General features: G+C 41.7%; 1 protein-coding gene across 3 annotated transcripts in view; it reads left to right on the top strand.

Moving 5' to 3' along the window:
- Positions 1–22,903, top strand: part of LOC139388780 (splicing factor, suppressor of white-apricot homolog) — a 126,242-nt gene that overhangs the window by 21,289 nt on the left and 82,050 nt on the right. For 2 of the 3 annotated variants that reach the window (XM_071135694.1, XM_071135695.1), the window contains exons 8-10: positions 11,336–11,672; positions 11,804–11,971; positions 12,111–12,204. In XM_071135694.1, coding sequence (XP_070991795.1) covers positions 11,336–11,672; positions 11,804–11,971; positions 12,111–12,204 — 599 coding nt within the window. The remainder of the gene's footprint in view (positions 1–11,335; positions 11,673–11,803; positions 11,972–12,110; positions 12,205–22,903) is intronic. The other variant, XM_071135697.1, reaches the window with a different exon arrangement.

Here is a 22,903-nt window from a genome sequence, read left to right as displayed (position 1 = left end):
GTCACTAGAGGTTAACTGACTTGCCTAGTTAAATAAAGATGAAATAAAAGTGTAAAAAAAATCGGCCAAATCGGTGTCCAAAAATACCGATTTCCGATTGTTATGAAAACTTGAAATCGGCCCTAATTAATCGGCCAACCTCTATTGTGTAGCACAGGGAAGCTGGCTGCTACCAATTACTGTTTTTCCTGCTGAGCAACCCTTCTGGTCATGGATTGTTATGCATTCATAAAGTGGGCTGTTTTATTAGCCAGCAGAAGCCCTCCCTTGTTGTCTGGCCGACCTTTAGTTTTGCCCTAGAGACCAGCATATAGCACAGGGACGGAGTTAAAGTTATTCTATTCTATCACCCCGTGTTTGGATTGCAATCCCAGGTTCAGACCTCCCCAGACACTTAGCTCGTCTGATGGGTATTGATTGAAGACTGGCTTCTTGAACCCCAGCTATCTGGAGGAGAGGTGTTTTTGCTCAAGATGCTCCCTATGAAAATTATTAGCTTTTGGAGTGGCTGGAGAAGGAGCAGAACTTTAATGTCTTCTAAGGTTCCAAAGCAAAAAAAAAATATATATATATTTTTAACTGACTGAGTCAGAAACACAAAGCTTGATAGAATGCTGTAAGGTTGAGGTGGCGGGAGGCAGAGGTGCTGTCTTAGCTCTCAGTGGTGTTGAGGTTAGTGGTTAGAGAAATCATGCTCTCAAATACTCCAGTCAAATCCTACAGCACTTAAAACAGAGCAGCACAGATATGGCCCTCTCCAGTCCTCCTCCCCTGTCTTTGACTCTCTGTCGTGTGTGTGTGTGTGTGTGTCAGGGTTTCTGTTTGCCGGTAAATAAATAAATAAATATATATATCTAATTGGCACTGGCCAATTGTCCAGGAGAAGGAAAAAAATCTCATTGTGAAATAATGCTTTTTAACCTATTCATGGATGGAAATACAATTTGACCAGTCATGCTTATCAGTCTATGGGTTAATTTGCATAATTTAGTGTAATTAAATTCGCCCGTGTGTATATTTGTTATGCATGTTATTTAGATACAGAGCCTTTGAGCTGAAAATCTGTCACTGTGCTTTTATAAGCCCAAACATTGCACAACAATTCTAAATGCAATCGTGTGTTAAAAATCTTTTTTTTGGCCATGATTAAAAGAGCTGCTATTTTTATTTCTCAGCTGGTAATTGAAGCGCCCTTCCCATTCGCCATTTTAAATGCATGGGCAACGGAAGGTAGGCTTCATCAGCACGTCACACACCACTTTGCAATGAGCTGGAGGCAGTATGCATTTTGAAAACATAAAGCTACTTAATTGTTTGAAACCTGAATGTTTTACTACATATCATGAGGTATGTTTTACCTTGCTTCAAAGCTGCCGAGGCAAAATCCAACCGTATCCGTGGAGGCAATTATTTTATAAAGACTTTTATATGCCAATGAAGCCAGTAGCCTATTTCTCTTGTTTTCTATAGGTTTTCAACTTTCTTTCATTGCCCTGTAGCCAAATGTTCATTTGTGCGTAGACTACTGCATTGTGAGCGTTGCTGCGCTAATAATGTTAAAAAGTAATTGTTTGTCAAAATGTTAAGGTGAATGTTCTGATCTGTAGAATAGGTCAACTTTTCTACTATGGGGATAGTAGATTGACATTGGCTCGTAGGTGGCGTGTCCATAAGGCTAGGGTAGCTTTCCCTAAGTAAATGTAATTAAAATGCCAAATTTAAATGGCCTAATTAATTATTACTATACTATTCTCTGTTGGCATAACTTTTATAGGTCACTTTGACACCTTTTGGAAACAGAAGATGCTCTACAGGAATGATGGAGTCCATCCAAATCATCCTGGCTCCTGGACCCTGTCTGTGCATTTCAAGGCTACCTTGAGACAATGACTTATCAGTGACCCGAGCCATGCTCCGATAACCCCTACCATTATGTCGCTTGGTTGTCGTAGTGCTTTTGCAGATTTACATTGTCCCAGAAGTGTTGGCAGTCATAATGTAAGTAATCACATTTTTGTCTCTTTAAGTCCTCTGAATGCTTCTGTCAATCCTAGAGCTATTATATGCAGTAGTCATGCACCTATGAGTTTTACTGAGTCGGTTTGCCCAAGTAGGAAGTCCATCTTCAGAAGAGACAAATGCCAATGGTGGATGTTTTGCAGTTGATGTTCAGTCATATTTCTGTAAAGCTTAGAAAGGATGTGATGTCAAATGCTGTTGAAGTAATATGGCTACAGGCTCATCTGCCTCACCTAAAGCCCATTCTGTTGGGAAGCTGCTATAGACCACCTAGTGCTAACAGTCAGTGTCTGGATAATATGTGTGAAATGCTTGACAATGTATGTGATGTCAACAGATGTATATATTCTGCTTGACCTAAATATTGACTGGCTTTCATCAAACTGGCCACTCAAGAAAAACCTTCAAGCTGTAAACAGTGCCTGCAACCTGGTTCAGGTTATGAGTCAACCTACCAGGTTATTTCCAAACAGCACAGGAATGAAATCACCATGTATTGATCACATCTTTACCAATGCTGCCGAAATCTGCTCTAAAGCAAAATCCAAATCTATCAGATGTGGTGATCATATTAGAGTGGCCATATCTAGGAAAACCAAAGTTCTAAAGGCTGGGCCTAATATAGTGTATAACAGGTCATACAATATGTTTTGGAGTGAATCCTATGTTGAAGATGTAAAGAATATTTGCTGGTCTGTGGTGTGTAATGAGGAGAAACCAAATGCTGCACTTGACACATTTATGAAATTGTTTATTCCAGTTACTAATAAGCATACACCCATTAAGGATGAGGCAAAAGGGATGGCAAATAAGTTTGGCTGCACAGCCGATTGTCAAACATACTGGAAATGGAGAAATCATGTGACTAAACTGAACAAAAATAAGACCCTGTACTATGAAACCAAGACAAATTATATAAAGAATCATAGTAAAACGCTTTGGAGCACCTTCAATGAAATTTTGGACAAAAAGGCGAACTCCACTCCATCATTCATTCAGATGGCTCATTCATCACAAAACCCACTGATTGCCAACTGCACTAATGATTTTCTTTCACTGGCATGATTAGCACATTTAGGCATAACATGCCAACAACAAATTCTGAACCTACACATCCATGCATAACTGACCAAATTATGAAATCCAAGCATTGTAATTTTTTATTCCGTAAAGTGAGTGTGGAAGCGGTAAAAAAAAGTATATATATTGCTGTCTATCAACAATGACAAGCCACCTGTGTCTGACAACTTGGATGGAAAATTACTGAGGATGATGGTGGATGACATTGCCACTCATATTTGCCATCTCTTTAATCTAAGCTAGCAGGAAAGTGTGTGCCCTCAGACCTGGAGGGAAGCAAAATCATTTCGCTACCCAAGAATAGCTCAAACAGCTGCCCAATCAGCCTGTTACCAACCCTTAGTAAACTTTTGGGAAAAATTGTGTTTTACCAGATATAATGCTATTTCACAAACTAACAACTTATTTTCAGCACACTTATAGGGAAGGGCATTTAACATGTACGGCACTTACACAAATGATTGGTTGAGTGAAATATTGTGGGAGTTGTTTTGTTAGACTTCCGTGCATCTTTTTACATTGTCAATCATATTCTGCTGCTGGAAAAACATATGTGTTATAACTTTATATCCCCTGCTATTCATCGAGAGCTAACTGTCTAGCCTCTCCAACACAATCCAGGCAGTCAGGCATTCAGGGTAGCTGTCTAGGCCCCTTACTTTTTTCAATCTTTGCTAATGACCTGCAACTGGCTCTGAGTAAAGCCTGTGCGTCTATGTATGCTGATGACTCAACACTATACATGTCAGCTACCACCGCAAGTGAAATCACTGCAACACTTAATAAAGAGTTGCAGTCAGTTTAATAATGGGTGGCAAGAAATAAGTTAGTCCTACATTTTTCAAAAACGAAAAGCATTGTGTTTGGGGCAAATCTTTCACTAAACCCTAAAACTAAATCTTACAATGAATAGTGTAGAAGTAGAGAAGAGTAACACTGAAGAGTTTTGAGTAACACTGGATTGTTAACTGTCGTGGTCAAAACATAATAATAGGGAGCTAAAATAGGGAGAGTTCTGTCCATAATAAAGCGTTGCGCTGCTTTCTTAACATCGCTGTCAACAAAGCAGGTCCAACAGGCCCTAGTTCTGTCGCACCTGGACTACTGTCTAGTCGTGTGGTCAGGTTCCACAATGATTGACTTACTAAAATTACAATTTGGCCAGAACAGGGAAGCACGGCTTCCCTCTAGACCCACTGGCCCTTAAATGTACATGGAGAGCCAACATTAATAATATAGTACCAGTCAAAAGTTTGGACACACCTACTCACTCAAAGGTTTTTCTTTTCTTTTTACTATGTTCTATATTGTAGAATAATAGTGAATACATCAAAACTATGAAATAACACACATGGAATCATGTTATACAAAAGTGTTAAAGAAATCAGAATATGTTTTAGATTCTTCAAAGTAGCCACCCTTTGCCTTGATGACAGCTTTGCACACTCTTGGCATTCTCTCAACCAGCATCACCTGGAATGCTTTCCCAATAGTCGTGGAGTTCCCACATATGCTGAGCACTTGATGCCTGCTTTTCCTTTACTCTGTGGTCCAACTCATCCCAAATCATCTCAATTGGGATTAGGTCAGGTGATTTGTGAGGCAAGGTCTGATGCAGCACTCCATCACTCTCTTTCTTCGTCAAATAGCCCTTACACAGCCTGGAGGTGTGTTGGGTCATTGTCCTGTTGAAAAACAAATTATAGTCCCACGAAACGCAAACCATATGGGATGGCGTAGTGCTGCAGAATGCTGTGGTAGCCATGCTGGTTAAGTATGCCTTGCATTCTAAAAAAATCCCAGACAGTGTCACCAACAAAGCACTATCACACCACCACCTCCATGCTTCATGGTGGGAACTACACATGCGGAGATGATCCGTTCACCTACCACGCGTTTCACAAAGACACAGCGATTGGAAACAAAAATCTCAAACTTGGTGTAATCAGACCAAAGGACAGATTTCCACCAGTCTAATTTCCATTGCTTGTGTTTCTTGGCCCAAGCAAGCTTCTTCTTCTTATTGTCCTTTTAGTATTGGTTTCTTTGCAGCAATTCGGCCATGAAGGCCTGATTCATGCAGTCTCCTCTGAACATTTGATGTTGAGATGTCTGTTACTTGAACTCAATCATTTATTTGGGTTGCAATTTCTGAGGCTTGTAACTCTAATGAACTTGTCCTCTGGGTATTCCTTTCCTGTTGCGTTTCTCATGATGAGAGCCTGTTTCATCATAGTGCTTGATGGTTTTTGTGACTGCACTTGAAGAAACTTTCAAAGTTCTTGAAATGTTCTGCATTCATCTGGATTAGTCGGGTTTGGCTGGGAGAGCTTTACTTGGCTCATCGCGTTCTAGCGATTCCTTTTGGCGGGCCAGGTGCCTGCAGGCTGTCCTCAGTCGTCAGTTGAATGGTGTTTCCTCCGACACATTGGTGCGGCTGGCTTCCATGTTAAGCGGGCTGGTGTTAATAAGTGCGTTTTGGCAGGTCATGTTTTGGTGGACCCATTAATCGACTTTCCCCTCCCGAGCCTGTTGGGGAGTTGCAGCAATGAGATCAAAATTCAGGATAAAAAAAGGAGTAAAAAATACAAAATATTTGACCAAATAAATACATTCATAATTAAATACAAAACATACCTTATTTACATATGTAAGTATTATTTACATATTTAAGTATTCAGACCCTTTGATATGACACTAGAAATTGACCTTCAATGCATCCTGTTTCCATTGATCCTCCTTGAGATGTTTCTACAACTTCATTGGAGTACACCTGTGTTCAATTAAATTGATTGGACATGATTTGGAAAGGCACATACCTGTCTATGTAAGGTCACACAGTTGACAGTGCATGTCAGAGCAAAAATCATGCCATGAGGTCGAAGGAATTGTCCGTAGAGCGCCGAGACAGGATTGTGTCGAGCACAGATTTGGGGAAGGGTACCAATAGACTTCTGCAGCATTGAAGGTCCCCAAGAACACAGTGGCCTCCATCATTCTGAAAAGGAAGAAGTTTGGAAACAGCAAGCCCCTTCCTAGAGTTGACCACCCGGCATAACTGAGCAATCGGGGGAGAAGGGCCTTGGTCAGGGAGGTGATCAATAACCCGATGGTCACTCTGAAAGACCTCCAGAGTTCCTCTGTGGAGATGGGAGAACCTTCCAGAAGGACAATCATCTCTGCAGCACTCCATCAATCAGACCTTTATGGTAGTGTGGCAAGACGGAAGCCACTCCTCAGTAAAAGGCAAATGATAGCCCACTTAGGGTTTGCCAAAAGGCACCTAAAGGACTCTCAGACCATGAGAAACAAGATTCTTTGGTCTGATGAAACCAAGGTTGAACTCTTTGGCCTGAATGACAAGCGTCACATCTGGATAAACCTGGCACCATCTCAACGATGAAGCATAGTGGTGGCAGCATCAGGCTGTGGGGATGTTTTTTAGCGGCAGGGACTGAGAGAATAGTCAGGATCCAGGAAAAGATGAATGGAGCAAAGTACAGAGATCCTTAATGAAAATCTGCTCCAGAGCGCTCAGGGCCTCAGACTGGGGCGACAATGACCCTAAGCACACAGCCAAGACAACTCATGAGTGACTTCGGGACAAGTCTCAATATCCTTGAGTGGCCTAGCCAGAGCTTGAACCTGATCGAACATCTCTGGAGAGACATGAAAATAGCTATGCACTGATGCTCCCCATGCACCCTGACAGAGTTGAGAGGATCTGCAGAGAAGAATGGGATAAACTCCCAAAATACCGGTGTGCCAAGCTTTTAGAGTCATACCCATACAATTTAATCCTTTTTAGAATAAGGCTGTAATGTAACAAAATATGGAAAAAGTCAAGCGGTCTGAATACTTTTCAAATGCACTGTAATTGCTTTCATTTTACTGGACCCCAGGAAGAGGCAGCAGCTAATGGGATCCATAATAATTACAGATACTCATCACATTACGAATAGTAGGCTCTCTTACATAAGTCTGCAAATGCGAGGATGCGTGTGATGATGCATGTTCATGATTTATTGTAAAGGTGCAATTTTATGGTGAAAATGTGCTTCCCCAAATGTGAAAATCACACTCAGCCTATGCATAGGCTCTTGATTTTGCTGTTTCGTACTCATCTTGTTGGCTGAGAAAGTAAATATGGACAGTTATTCTAACATCTTCAAAATGTGCTGTAAGGATACACATCATTGCATCCTCAACTTTCATGTTCTGTAAAGATGATTGACCATCATCTAAATGTGATTGTTTTTTTTGTCATTCTGAGCAGTGTGGGTGTACACCCTAATGAAGTTATGCACCCTATGCATATGGTTCCAGTAAATTTAAATGCTGCCGGTCAAATTTCCGGTGCCTCATTTTCATAATGGAATCCCTGGTGTGTGTTTCTCTCTCTTTGCTAATAAGATGGCGCCGTGCTGGATGCGAGCTCCGACCCAACATTGCTATTTTGTGATTCTTTTGGCATTTATCTTTTACTTTATTTTCACAAAATTAATCCGCTATCATTTCTTATAACTGATAAGCACATTTGGAAATCAGGTCGGTAGTTGCTTACCCCAATTTTGGCTTCAACTTTGACTCATCTGCCCTGGGCTCTTTCTCTAATTCTGATCCAATTTTCGGGTCTGCAGAAGGTAATGCCGGCATTAGAGTCCGGAGAGGGGGAGTCCTGGCAAGATAAAGGCCAAGGTAAAACCGGCCACCTCTTCCCTCCATTCACTTGATAATAAGATGGATGACCTCCAATTGTGGATTTGCTACAAACGGGACTCTCATAACTGCAATATTCTCTGCTATTCTGAAACATGGCTTTCAGACAAGACCCAGGTCAAAATTTGCAAGGCCGTGGGGCCGGATGGTATTCCAGGTTGCGTTCTCAGAGCATGCGCAGATCAGATGGCAGTCATTCACTGTAATTTTCAACCTCTAGTTGTCCCAGTCTGTAATCCCCACATGTCTTAAGATGACTACCATCATTCCTGTTAACAAGAACTCAAAAACGTCATGCTACACTGACTACCATGGGTATGACTCTGTAGCACTCACATCTGTATTTATGAAGTGCTTTGAAAGGCTGCAGGTAGGAGGTCAGTGACCTGTCAGTGTGATGTCGGGACTGCAACCTCTCCCTCAACGTCCGTAAGACCAAGGAGCTGTTTGTGAACTACAGGAAGCAGTGGAGCGGGTCGAGAGCTTCAAGTTCATCGTTGTCCAAATCACTAAGGACTTCAAATGGTCCACTCACAAGTACACAGTCATGAAGAAGGCGTGGCAGCGCCTCTTCTCTAATCAGGAAGTTAGAGGTTCTACAGCTGCTTTATTGAAAGCATCTTGACTGGCTGCGTCACTGCTTGGCATGGCAACGGCACCCCCCTCAATTGCATGGCGCTACAGGTGGTGTGGACAGTCCAGTATATCACTGTGGCCGAACTCCCTGCAATACAGGACATCTATATCAGGCGGTGTGAAAGGAAGGTCCGGAAAATCTTTAGAGTCCAGGCACTCAAGCCATAGACTGTACTCTGCAAGTGGTACCGGTGCATCAAGTCTGAAAACCGTTGTATTTACTATTTTTGCACTGTCTCTTTGCACACTCACAGGACTCTAGACACGAATGCCTACTGACACTCCAACACACACACAACATGCACACACATGTATACTGACTGTACATAGACACACACACACTTAAATTATGATTGTATGCTGCTGCTACTCTATTAATCATGTATCCTGGTGCCTAGTCACCTTACCCTTATACATATCGATGGTGCCTTCGGAAAGTATTCATACCTTTCGACTTATTCCAGATTTTGTTGTTACAACCTGATTTCAAAGTGGGTAAAATCAATGTTATCCATCTACAGACAATACCCCAGAATGACAAAGTGAATACATGTTTTTAGAAATGTTTGCAAATGTATTGAAAATGAAATACAGAAACTTCTAATTTACATAACTGTTTACACCCCTGCGGCAATACTTTGTCAGATGACACTGGGTAAGTCTCTAAGAGATTTCCACAGCTGGATTGTGCAACATTTTCCCATTATTATTTTCCAAATTCTTCAAGCTCTGTCAAATTGATTGTTGATCATTGATAGACAACCATTTTCAGGTCTTGCCATATATTTTCAATTAGATTTAAGTCAAAACTGGAATATTCACTGTCTTCTTGGTAAGCAACTCCAGTGTAGATTTAGTTCTGTACAGTCTTCCTTCTTTTCACACTGTCATTTAGGTCAGTATTGTGGAGTAACAACGTTGTTGATCCATCCTCCGTTTTCTCCTATCACAGCCATTAAACTCTGACTATTTTAAAGTCTCCATTGGCCTCGTGGTGAAATCGCTGAGCGGTTTCCTTCCTCTCCGACACCTGAGTTAGGAAGGATGTCTTTATCTTTGTGGTAACTGGGTGTATTGATACACCATCCAAAGTGTAATTAATAACTTCACCATCTACAAATAGAAACCCTTCTTTGAGAGGCATTTAAAAACCTCCCTGGTCTTTGTGTTTGAAATTCGCTGCTCGGCTGTGGGACCTTACAATTACCTGTATGTGTGGAGTACGGAGATGAGGTAGTCATTAAAAAATATATTTTTAACACCATTATTGCACACAGAGTCCATGCAACTTATTTGACTTGTTAAGCACATTTTTACTCCTGAACTTATTTATGCTTGCCATAACAAAGGGGTTGAATACTTATTGACTGAAGACATTTCGGCCTTTCATTTTTAATTAGATGGAACAAATACATATGGAGCATGTGAATGATGGCTCTCCTACAGGTTTCCAGCCTTGTGCATTTTGGATGGGTCTTCGTAACAGTCCACCAGAGAGGTGACTAACGAGTTAATATCATCCAGTTTCAGGTTTGACAAAATAAGCCTCTTATTCCCCCTCTCTATCGTTCTCCTTCCCTTTCTCTGTCTTTCTCCGTTCTGTACACTCCATCAGGGATGGAAACCACTGCCACAGTAAAAGACCTTGGAGAGTTCATAATGCACCGAGACACACAGCTACATGCTGAACCGAACGCCCTCATCCTCCCACTCCCAATCCTACTCTTAAGTGGTTATTGATGTGATGGCTAACCGTATCAAACGGAATGTGAAAACTCAACTTAATACAATTACAGTCGATCTCGTTATGGTTTTGAGTCTGAGCTGCCATGGAATAAGTCTCAGTGAGTGGACAATTTAAGATGGATGTGACATTTTGAGCGACCTCAGACTGACCCCCACCACACCCACAAATTATGACAAACACCTGCCCTCCCCTCTCCCCCTCCTGCTGCTGTTGGCAGTGAGCTGGCAGAATCTGTTTATACAGTCTGGTAACGGTAGCTGATGTGAGCGCAAATTTTCCAGCTCAGTTGTCAGAGCGAATCTGTGTAGCACCTCACAGGAATCAATTATTATACTTAAAAATGTCAAATTGTCATCGCAAACAAAGTCAGTTTGACACTCACACAGAATTAGCATTTCCCAATTTCCCATCCATAGTAACGGTATGAGCCAAATTTTCACAGGAACTCTGACTTGCACCATTGTACAGTGACATAGCACACCTTTATGGAGCCTTCTTGCCTGTTTCTTTCTTCCCCTTTGAACACTGAATCTGTCAGTTGTTTTATTCATAACCTGACTGTGTTAACCCCGGTCGTTGTGCCAGTATTATTTTCTTATTCCTGCTGTAAATTACTTTCCCTGACCTGTTGATGCACTTGATAGAGTCCGAAATGGGTAGTGTGATTGTAATGAGAGGCTTTGGAAATGATCGGTTGCATATTGTTTTTGATATCCGCTTTTAAACACATGATTTCCAACAAGCTGATCCTAATTATTCTTGTTGGGCCATTCTCCTTTTTGTTCCCCTTTTTCCCTCCCGTCTTCTGCTGACAAAGTACATTTTAATTAAGTAGACAGTGATCCAGACATAGATTATTCAAATGTTTCATTTGTATCAGCGTGGAGTTTGCTTTATTCTCTCTGCCTCCTCTGTGAGGCTAAGATCCGATTAGCGATGAGGCCAGACTTAAATGTATACGTTAGTCCACTCAGCACCACAGCCTACCCACACACACTAACACTGAGCAGACCTATCTCATCCAATGCTGACTTACACTTTTGCTCATTGACAGGGAAGGCATGCAAAACCACATGCAATTGAAGCATTCGCATGATTACCTATTTTGATAATTTCCTCTCTCTGACCTTACAGCTAACGTGGCAGCGATGTACTATGGGTACTGCATGCTTCCTGATGGGACCTACTGCCTGGCCCCGCCCCCCCCTGGGATCGATGCCAACGGCTACTACAGCTCCCTGCCCTCTGGCAGAATGTTGGCTCCACCCTCTTACTCTGGAACCCCGCCTCCTCCAGGGACCACGCCCCCTGCACCTCCTGAGCCATCGACACGGATCATCTACACAGCACCTCCGACTACATTTCCCATCATCCCACCACCAAATCCAGTTCCCAGCCAGGTCCCAGTCTGCCTCTCAACCCCTTCTCCTCCTGCCCCTGTTATTCCTGCTGCTGTCATACCAGAGACCAGGTATGTGGACACTTATTGGACAGAAGTGGAGATATTTTATCACTCCCCATACTACCTAGTTCCCCCACATAATGTGATGCATTGCTAAATATCTTTATTTCGTCTCCACTCATCTTTCCCTCATCTATCAGTTTGCGGCCCCAGGCTCCCATTGCCGTGGCGGCCCCGGTTGCCGTGGCAGCGCCAGCCATCATCCCTCCGCCCCCTGACATCCAACCGGTTATTGACAAGCTGGCTGAGTACGTGGCCAGGAACGGTGTCAAGTTTGAGACCAGCGTCCGCGCCAAGAATGACCCGCGGTAAGCAGCTAGAGAAAAGGCCATTCCTGCTCTTTTCTGTGCTGAATAAAGGAAAACGGCTCAAGTTTCTGTTCAATCTAGTGGCTTTACATCTTATGTAGCTGTACATCTTGTGTATGTGTGTCTGTTTCCAACACAGGTTTGACTTCTTGCAGTCCTGGAACCAGTACAACACCTATTATGAGTTCAAGAAGAATTACTTCATGCAGAAAGAGGGAATCAGCCTGCCACAGGTGTGTGTGTCATCTGTCCTTTTCTTCCTCCTTGAGCACAGTGTGTTTTTTGATGCCATTTTGTTTGAAAGGATGATATACCCTCTGGTTCTTTAGTAAATATTTCCTTTCATTCAGCAGCGTGCTCTCCAGGTTGCTTTTTAAAATGCTCTGAGGCATTAGGTGGCGTGGCTCTCAGGCTTTCACGCTTGAGATCAGGGATCAGTCAGTTTGTGTGTAGGGCCTTTCATGCTTTCCAGATATCAAAATGCCTGCCTGCCCTTGACTCGTGTCTACGCTCCGGGGTTACTGGGGGAGAAGGAGGCAGTTTTAGCAGTCAGCTTATCATAAATCAAGCTGATTCTCCTTAATAAAGAGATTCTCCGGTACTTTTGTATACTTTTTAGCCAGTAGTTCTGAAAGTAGCACTCACGACTCCCGACTATTGCGTTGCTCTCTCTGCTGTGTCCACCCACTCTGTAACCTCATTGGACAATGCTGGGCAGGCCTCTTGCTAGCTGTCACTCAAATGCGTCGGGCTGAAGCGCTCTCTCTCTCTTGTCTCTCTCACTCTTTCTGATTTTAATGAGAGGACCTTGTTTTTTAAGTATAACAAACCTAAGCCTGTGAATAACCCAGGACCAAGCAAAGCATTTAGCCATGTAGCTGTGTTTTGTTTTCCTGATCGAGCCCCTGGTTTTAACACACCTATCACACAATGGATTAATGTCAGGTTATTCATCAAAGATAAAGTTCTTTTCATGTATTTTTTTTTCACTTTCTCGTGGGACCTACTCTCACTGGTCCTTAGTGTTCACAAATCTAACTGCCTAGTCACGACCCAACACATTAACAGGGCAGCGATAAGTGTATAAAGTGTTAAAAGCTACTTGAAACTGTTGACCTTTTACATGGCTATTCTCTCAGTGGACATTTAGTCGCTTACGTGACATTTGAAATCCATTATTTAAGGGATACTGCGACATTTTAGGATTTAGGTATTTTCTTCTACTTGCCCAGAGTCATGAACTTATGGATACCATTTTTATGTCTCTGCGTGTAGTTTGAAGATTATTTAAGTAAAAAATAAAAATACTGAATCATCTCTTTAACAGGCTCAGGTGGGAGGGAGACGTAAGTACTTTGTAAAGATATTCTAGAACAAGGGTGAGCTGTAACAGGCAATTTAGAAATCCATTTGCTGGCCAAAATTGCATGAAACAAACAAACTTGAAAGGCAGGTAAATTATTATTTAAAAAAAGCTCATCTGACTTTGTGTCCTTTTTGAACTTTTATTTTAAAGCACCCATGCTTTTGAAAATATTTGTTGTTGGCCACCTCGTTAAATTAATTTACTGATCCCGGCCAGTTTGCCACCCAGGATTGATTTACCTTTGAGATAAGCTAGTTAACTTCTTGAGCATACTTGACACGCAGACGTCCCAAGTATGCCCCTGGAAATGCAAATGCGCTACGCTAAATGCTAAATGTACTCGTTACAACTCAATCTTTGATCAAAATTCACAAGCAGGGTATTGAATTAAAGCTACACTCGTTGTGAACCTAGCCAGCAAGTCAGATTTTTAAAATGCTTTTCGGCGAAAGCATGAGAAGCTATTATCTGATAGCATGCACCCCCCAAAATGCCAGCACGACACGTAAACAACAGATTTTGCGGTAGCCGGCGCTACCCAAAACGCAGAAATAAAATATAAAACATTCATTACCTTTGACGAGCTTCTTTCTTGGCACTCCTATATGCCCCATAAACATCACTATTGGGTCTTTTTTTCGTTTAAATCGGTCCATATATACCCAAAATAGCTTTGTATGGGAGCTGTGTCATTCAGAAAAAATCATCGTTTTTAAACGCTGCGTAATTTTTTAAAATTAAAAAAGTCGACGATAAACTTTCACAAAACTCTTCGAAATCCTTTTGTAATCCAACTTTAGGTATTAGTAAACGTTTATAATCTATCAAAATGATTACAGGGCGATGTCTTTTCAATAGGTCTTCACTTGCAAAAACAATGGCTTCTAATATCTCCCTCAACTGCATCCGGGTGAAGACTGGGAAACTGGAGGTCAGATAGAAGGATTTTCCAACAATTAATTCAATTGAAAATTAGGACAATGGCGCCATCGTGCGGAATTTGTATGAATTTCAGGCAGATCGCCATTAAATTCTGTTCTCTTTTAATAACTGGTGGAAGTGACTTATGGAAATTATTTTTAGCTTTCAGAGAGCAGTTTTTCTTGCGTTTTTCAATGAAACACACGATCTGTTATAGTCACAGCCGTGATTTAACCAGTTTTATAAACTTCAGAGTGTTTTCTATCCACACATACTAATCATATGCATATACTATATTCCTGGCATGAGTAGCAGGACGCTGAAAAGTTGCGCGATTTTTAACAGAATTTTCGAAAAAGGAAGGGGTAGAAGTAAGAGGTTTAATAGGGAACCCTGATCTCAATTAAAACAACAATAATGCCTGGATCGGAAACAAAACTAATGCTGTGCTTGATTGGATGTTAATTACTAGAGCATGTTTGGACTGAGAGTGTAGAATATGCGGGTGGATATGCGTGTGTGTGCTTTGACTTGGACTAAATCTCACTAAGGCTGAGATTCAAACAAACAGAGATCAGAAGCCTATAGGCTGTAATTGCCTTTAAAATGGGATTTCTGCTTGAGACGACATCTAAACTGTTTACAGCCGACATGAACGTAGAGCATATTGCCTTTTAAGTGTGTCACTGATCAAATTGTTAATCTGTCAGATTAAGTCCCGGCTTTAGTCTTTAACAAGGATGTTAAAGGTTTTGTTTCCTTGGTTCTCTGTGTACTCTGGTATGTGTCTGATGATATGGACTGGAGGTTGGGCTGGGTGAGGTGAGCTGAGCTGCCTTCCATCTCAGAGGTGATGAGGACCGGATGGGGAGATAATTTGGAATTGAAACCCTCTTCCAGTGTTGGCAGTAATCGAATTTCTAACCCCCAAACCACTCCCTGCGCTCTGCTTAAATCTGCCGGCATTCCGAAAGCTTCTGCTTTTGGGAATCCCTCCTCCTTCCCCCGGGGAAAACACCATTTCCTTATCAGCACCATGTCAGACAGCCGGCTGACTTTTCACCAGCGTCTCTTCTCTCTGCTCCCTTCCCTATCACAGCTCCCTACACAACCCTCAGGTACTGTGGCGTACAATTGTACTGAAGCCAAAGTTCAGACATGGGAAAAATATAATCACAGGGTCGGAGACTTTGTAATCTCTCTAACCCCTAATTATCATCTCTGTAACCGCTGTGCTGTTGATATGGGACAAATATTGTGTGGGAAATAAAAGAACAGCAGCGTATAGGATAGAGAGGGGAACGATGAGAAAAGACATGGCAGGACTGTTACAAAGTGAAATTGGGAGAAATGCCGTGTGAGCTCCCACAGGCTCTGCCCTCTGCCCCCACACACACACACACACGTCCTGTCCCTGGCTCTCTGCAGCCCAATCTGGACGGTTTGTTTAATTCATCCAGTGTCTACTTTCCTTAATTGGGCATCCAGCTCAATTAGAAGCCGTGTCAACAGCAATGAAATTAGTCCGATGATGTGGCTGCCCTGCTTGGTAAGGCTTGCTGCCCCTCTCTTTATATGCCTAGCCACGGTGGCCCAGTTATGTACCATGTCTGTTTATTCTACCACTTTAAACACTGCAGTTCACTTGAACTGTCTATGATGTCTCAGAGCTAGGAATGTACCTCCCAGATATTCACACTTCCTCAGTTTAGATTAAATAGACCTTAAGGGTAGAAGGGCTTGGAGTAAACTTCTCTAGCCACTTGTCGGACAGATACGTTTTTTCTTACTTCTTTAAAAGCTCGTCACTTACACCCCCCCCCCCCCCCCCCCCAAAAAAAAATGGTGACTGAAAATTGTGTTGTATGATGCGAGGAACCATATATCGTATATTCTGCCCTTTGGTAGGTACTTAACCCCTCACAAGGTAAAATACTGCACTGATGTGGTCCATCAAACATCCATCTAGAGAGTTACTGGGTGTGCAGGTTTTTGTATTTGTATTTATTATGGATCCCCATTAGCTACTCTTCCAGCAGTGTCTGTTTACAGTTTATACAATTTTAAAAACATTACAATACATTCACAGATTTCACAACACACTGTGTGCCCTCAGGCCCCTACTCCACCACTACCAAATATCTACAGTACTAAATCCGTGTTTATAGTGTGTGTGTGTGTGTGCATGTGTCTGTGCCTATGTTTGTGTTGCGTCACAGTCCCCGCTGTTCCATAAGGTGTTTTTTTTGTATGAATCTGTTTTTAAATCTAATTTTTCTGCTTTCGCTCCAACCCTGCTCAAATCCACCAGAGTCAGCTTATCAAAACCCTCTTAAGCAGCTGATTGTTTTACAATGTGGTGTGTTCGAGCAAGGCTGGAGCAAAAGCTTGCTCAACCAGTAGCTCCCATGGACTCCTGGAGGGTGGTTGGCCACCCTGCAACATTTAAAATTACAACCAAATACTTTTTATAGCTCTATAAAATAATTATCTCATTCAATGAACCAGGGATCAAATGGCTAAGGTGGGCGAGGTAGGTAACTAAGACATGGTTATCTATTTGTAAGACAAATATATTCAGTGTTCAGGGGAGATCATGACAGCATAGGAGTTACTTGACAATTAGGGAGTGAATGTTTTTCATTATGAGGATTACATGGAGAAACTCGTACATCTCATGAATGGCCCTCCCTTCATCAAAATATATTTTACCTAAACCCTCCCTGAATGCTTGGGAAAAAAACGATTGACCCTCCCCTATACCCAAAATAACAGTTAAGTGTCCACTTCTTGGACACACCAGAGCCTTAGATATGCGGGTTTAGAAAAGGTTCTTCGTCCGGTAAGCATTACACGACAATGCAGGAGTTTTGATAGTGCACAGGGCTGCGGGCCAGGAGGTTGCGGGTCCATGGTGGTCTGTGAACAAAAGTAGGGGTTGAAAAATCTCCTTTATAGTAAAAACATTGCATGACTCATCATATTTGCAGGTCTGAGGAAAAAAATTGAATTTTAGAAACATTTCATGTAATTTTACATATTAGCAGAATCTTTTTTTAATACCACACAAATGTATGAAATTATAAGCAAAGAATGGACGGAGGGATACGCTTATATGTTCCATATCCCATTTCTCCAATACCAAATGTGTGTCTTGTTTGCAACAACTGTCCCTGTTTGCAAATATTAAATCTGAGACATCATTAGGAATCTGAGCATGATACTTTCAGAAGTTAGGCCTACCTTTCCACCCCAACGATGAAAAAGTTCAGCTTTAACTGCTGCCTACTCTTATTCTGTGGCTTAACCCAACTAGAGAAGGTCACAAGTGTTTCCCTAAAAGCTGTCTGGATTTAAACACATTGTTTTTATTGAACCTTTATTGAACTAGGGAAGTCAGTTAAGAACAATTTCTTATTTACAATGACCGCCTAGAACGACAGATTTTTTACCTTGTCAGCTCGGGGATTCGATCTAGCAACCTTTCGGTTACTGGCCCCTCTAACCACTAGGCTACCTGCCCGCCCCTCTTCTATTGTACAAAGTGAATCGCTTCATCAAGTGATAGTGACAGAATTAGATTACTTCCCAAGCAAAGTCCATTTTTTTGTCTCCTTGGCTATAGAAGGTTGTAACTCAGCCACTGAATGTCAAAGAAAGGAAACGATTATATCCCCATATGCGTGCAATGTCTTTCCCAGGTATTTTACAGCTTGTTTCTAGCATAAAGCATCGTGAACCAAAGTGCTGTTTATAGATGACTTTATATAATTGGATCCGTTTTACTTTCTTCAAAATCTAAAAGCTAACAAGGGTTAGGCCAGTAATTGTTGCATTTTCTTTAATAAATGGTAGGCCTATGGCATACCCTCTCAATTCGGGTCCTGGTTTTAACTTAACCGCCCTTCACTGACACGGAGGTTGGCTTTTTCAAGAGTGCCTGGTGGGTGGAGGAATTAACCAACAAATCTATGGATATAGTAGCCTATAGCAAAATCGTTAGACTAACCCAGAAAGACTCACAGCTGTAATCGCTGCGAAAGGGGTTTCTAACATGTGTGGGTTGGATATTTATCTAATCAAGATATATTAGTGTTTCATAAATTCAAACATTTGTGAAAAATGTTTCTTCCACTTTGACATTAGAGTATTTTTGTGTAGATCATAGACAACAAAAATTATAATTAAATCCATTTGTATCCACCCTTTGTAACACAACAAAATGTGGGGAAAAGTCTTGGTGTGATAACTTTCTGAAGGCATTGTATATCGTTCAATATAATTAGAGCCCGACCGATTTATCAATTGACCGATATTATCGGACGATATTTTTCTTTTTTCAGATGTTTTTGTATTGCCGTTTACAAGGCTAATAAGCCAGTCTTGCCTTTTGCAAGATTGGAAACAATCACCCAACGGAACCTTACCATTCGTAGAAAAGGGTGAACTAACTGTTACTGCTTCTACGGTCAGTGTTGAGTAGATAAGCTTGCCAGCTCATTAACGTGCCAAAAATGTGCACTGGCCATATACTGTTACGTGAAGTGTCATAGCGTTGGGTGTTGTGACAAACAATGGATGCTATGCCCAAATGTAAAGCAAGTTCCATGCTAAGAACATTCTCCTGTCTAGTAATGTTAACTTTACTGCCTGTGATATCTGGTGTGGTATTTGCTCTTTGCGAAGTGTAGCTACGTGCTGATATATGGGTTGTCACTTGTTAGGGATTGGTCCAAATTCACGTTTCGCCACCCTTATCTAGCCAGCTAACTAGCTGTGTGAGAGTACACTAACCCTTAACCATAACCCTTACTTAACCCGAAGCCTTACCATAACCATTTAAATTTCAATGGGGGTAGGGACTCCCAAGGGACCGTTCACTGAGGCAACGCTTGGGGCGAGAGGCTGTGCAGTGAAAATCCCATATCGGTCGGGCTCTAAAAAATAATATACTGATATTTAACTATCAATTATAATTGTTTCCCCCCCATCCTTACAACGTTAGCTATCTCCTCTATGTTCATGGTGTTTCTCAGGGGAGAAACACCCTCTCATCTAATCACTGGAATTAGACTGTGTATCATGATATGAGTCATGAGCCTTATATCATTCCAAAGCAGATAGTTTATATGTAACCACTTTGTAATGGGGGTTATATGCCACACGGAATTAAAGCGCCTATGTGCTCTTCTCGTTCTGAGTCAGATTGTTGTATTTGCAACCAACCCCCGCGCCATTATGAGAGATCTTTCTGATACTAAGCATGTAATGTGAATCACCCCAGGCCTCTAATGTCTTGTCTCTTTGAGCCGGATGTCAGAAAGGCAGTGTGAGTTCAGGGAGTGGATAGATGGAGCGGAAACGGATCTATTCTCATTCACTGTCAATGACTAAGTAACTCAGGCATCACATCTCTTAGGGCAACATGGCAGCATGTTCACACTCAGGGAGTTGGTGTCCCATTTGTCACTCAGCACTCAACTGCACTCTGCTGTCCCTGAGTGTGAAATGAATCTAAAATGTGGATCAATGTTCTCATTATGTTGATAATGCAGCATTAGTAGGCTAGCAATTCTGTATTAGCCTATGTGCCTTATCCACAGTTGTGCAAAGATAACTCATTTGTTCTGTTGAATGCCCCCCCTCTCTCTCATGTTTTAAACATGTATCCACCGTGGTTGCCAGTTCACTGAGCATTATGACTTCTATTTTTTCCTCACCGGGTCTCGGCAGTGCTAACATCAGAATCATTATGTTCACGAAGGTTTGCTGCATTAACCACATTGTCCAACATGCCTTTTACCTTTACAAGCATGAGTTCAAAATATCTATAACGGTCGTCCCAGTGTCAGCATGCACTCACTGTTCCAAAATGTGATTGTTACGCAACAGGACAATTAACCCATGTTGCCCTCAAACCAAGGCACAATGCCTGCTAATTATCTATAGGCTTCAACTTTTAACTTGTCAATTTCTAATTGTTTGAATTGAGATGTGTTCCGCCTCCTCATTAATTCATAGAAGTTGTCCATTTCACCTGTTGACGACAATTTACGTTTGAGGCGTTACTGAGCTAGACAAACTTCTCTCTTCGACGAGGACCCAAGCACTTCCCTAGTGTTTCCTCACATGAAGTATTCAGACATTTGAGCGTCTCCAGTCAGCACAGAACTTCAGATCTTGCGCTAACTCCCGCCCCCCACACATTTCCTAGGTTGCTGTTTTCCTTGCTAATGATAACTTTGGACATGTGTGTGTTTCTATCAAAGTGCCTACGTTATCATAGTTTCTGTATATCGTGTTGTCGTTTCTACTATAGCACGTATGTATGGAGTATAATGTATTTACTGTTTTATTCACATATGTTCAAGGACTGTTTACATGCATTCCGAATCTTGCGTAGATTGTAATGGACACATTATAATAATTTCTTGAAGGTTGTACTGATTATGATGAGCTGATGCTAAGCTAATTGCCAGCTGTGTGGGGCGCCATGTTTGTTGACATCATACAATGCATTCTGGTTGTCACGTAAATGTCTGTCAGACCAAAGATGTTATAACAAAACGAGTTGAATGGATGGTTCACTCGTCTTTCGAGTAAACGTCTCGGAAGTGAATGCCCGTAGACGACACACCCCCTTCAACATGCATCTTGTCGTGTCTTGTCTTTGGTTGACTCAAAAACAAAAAAACATGGTGGTGCGCACAAGCTACCCATCGTCGGATTACTTTCTATTTTTAGAAAGTGTTTTACTAAATGATTTGAACACTGGCGAGCTCACCCGTGACGTGATGAATTGTAAATGGAAATTGCTATTAGCTTATTCATATTTTGGTTTCTGTTAGCCAAGAGTTAGCTCAATATGACTGCTTGTGTTAGGTCACTCTTTCCTCAGTTACTGCTACGACTAATGTAGCCTACATTTTCCGGTTTGGATGAGAATTATGTCATGCTGTCGCTACTTCTGTGAATGTCTGAACATTGCATTCAAGATTAAAATGCTCACATAGAGGACATAATGTTGTAAAGACTGTTTGTGCAAAAATGTTGCTGTAAAAAACAGTGTGGCCAGCTCAAACGCCGACTGTTATCCCAATCGTAACTGGACGTTCTAAAGTGTCTAATCACACTGGTTTGAACGTAAGCTGCAGGGACCACTGTAGAATGATCACACCCGTGTGTTGGTATGTGTCAAAGGGTAAAACAATAACGAATGAGACGCCATTTCACATGCACCGGTTTGGAAGTTGAGGAGGCTGCTGTGATTTTGTTGCATTTCGTCGTGTGTCCTTTAGGTTTGAGAAAAGTAAAAGGTAATTTTGAGGTCAAGTAATTTGTGTGACCTGGTTTTAACAGGCCATAAAACCTCAACATATTTGATGTTGCCAGAGTCTGCTGTGTATCAGAAGGCCTCACCTGGTCAGACCAGCAGTGGAGATCAAACTGGCCCTATTTTGTTTTCCACTCACTTTGGGGAGCAATCTGTCATCTGCCAAATACAATCCATGAACTTGTTTCAGTACGGAGAGAGTATGGAGTCTGTATTCGGTCACAAAGCAGGCTGCACCCACAGGCAAGCCAAGCAACCGACCATCTTGCTTACTTATCAACGCTGAGGTCTGCTTGTGATTTGGGGAACAGCTATATGGAATACATAGTTATCTTCATTTTTATTATGTTTCTGGCTTTTATAGTTATTGTAAAAAAGCCAGATAACAATCTGTAAAATCAACCAAAGAATGGGATACCATCCAGAACTTGGGCATGTTGTGATTTCTCAGATTGGTTTTGTGAGAGCCAGCTACCACTACTATATGAACAAACAGGCCATCAGGAAACAGGGCCATGGTGGATGAAACGTTGGCTGTTTTTGTTTTGTGACCTCATTTAGAAATGCATGTGGATTAGCTTGGATGATCATGATGATAGGGTCTGTAGCCTGGCCTTGGTTTTGTCAAGTGGTTTTTCCCATCAATTCATGGTTGTTTCTTCTTCTCGTTGTTGATCCTCGCTCCTTCCCTCCACGTCGGCCCTTCGCTATTAATAATCAATATTGTTTTTCTGTGTGTCCGTGTCGCTCTCCAGCTTTCTGGGTAGGAAATAACTACCTTTGGCTTGTGCTGATGATGAAGATTTATTATTCAAAGATATATATTTAACCTTTATTTAACTAGGCAAGTCAGTTAAGAACAAATTCTTACTTACAATGACGGCCTACACCGGCCAAACCCGGACGATGCTGGGGCAATTGTTCGCCGCCCTATGGGACTCCCAATAACGGCCAGTTGAGATGCAGCCTGAATTCGAACTTCAGCCCAGCAGAAGTTTGGCAGCTATTTTAGTGTTTTATAAGAAATTGTGAGCTTTTGACTGGAGCTTAATGAAACGTGGAAAGTGTCTCGGGGCCTCCAGACCTCTTCAACTACATGAAGCATTCAAAGGGGTCCTTATACACGGAAGGATGTGCCACAAAAAGACGATTCTCCTCTATTATTTAGGAAAAATATGGGCAGACAATTGTATTACAACATGAGCCAGGTTTGAGTGACTCATGAATTTAATATAATGTTATTATAGTGTAAATTTAAACCACGGGGAACTGGAAGAATGCTCAAAAAGTAGCCTATGCTGCAATTGAGTGT

The sequence above is a fragment of the Oncorhynchus clarkii genome, chromosome 29, assembly GCF_045791955.1.
Source record: "Oncorhynchus clarkii lewisi isolate Uvic-CL-2024 chromosome 29, UVic_Ocla_1.0, whole genome shotgun sequence".
Lineage (NCBI taxonomy): Eukaryota > Metazoa > Chordata > Actinopteri > Salmoniformes > Salmonidae > Oncorhynchus > Oncorhynchus clarkii.
This window is presented reverse-complemented; position numbering and strand designations above follow the sequence as displayed.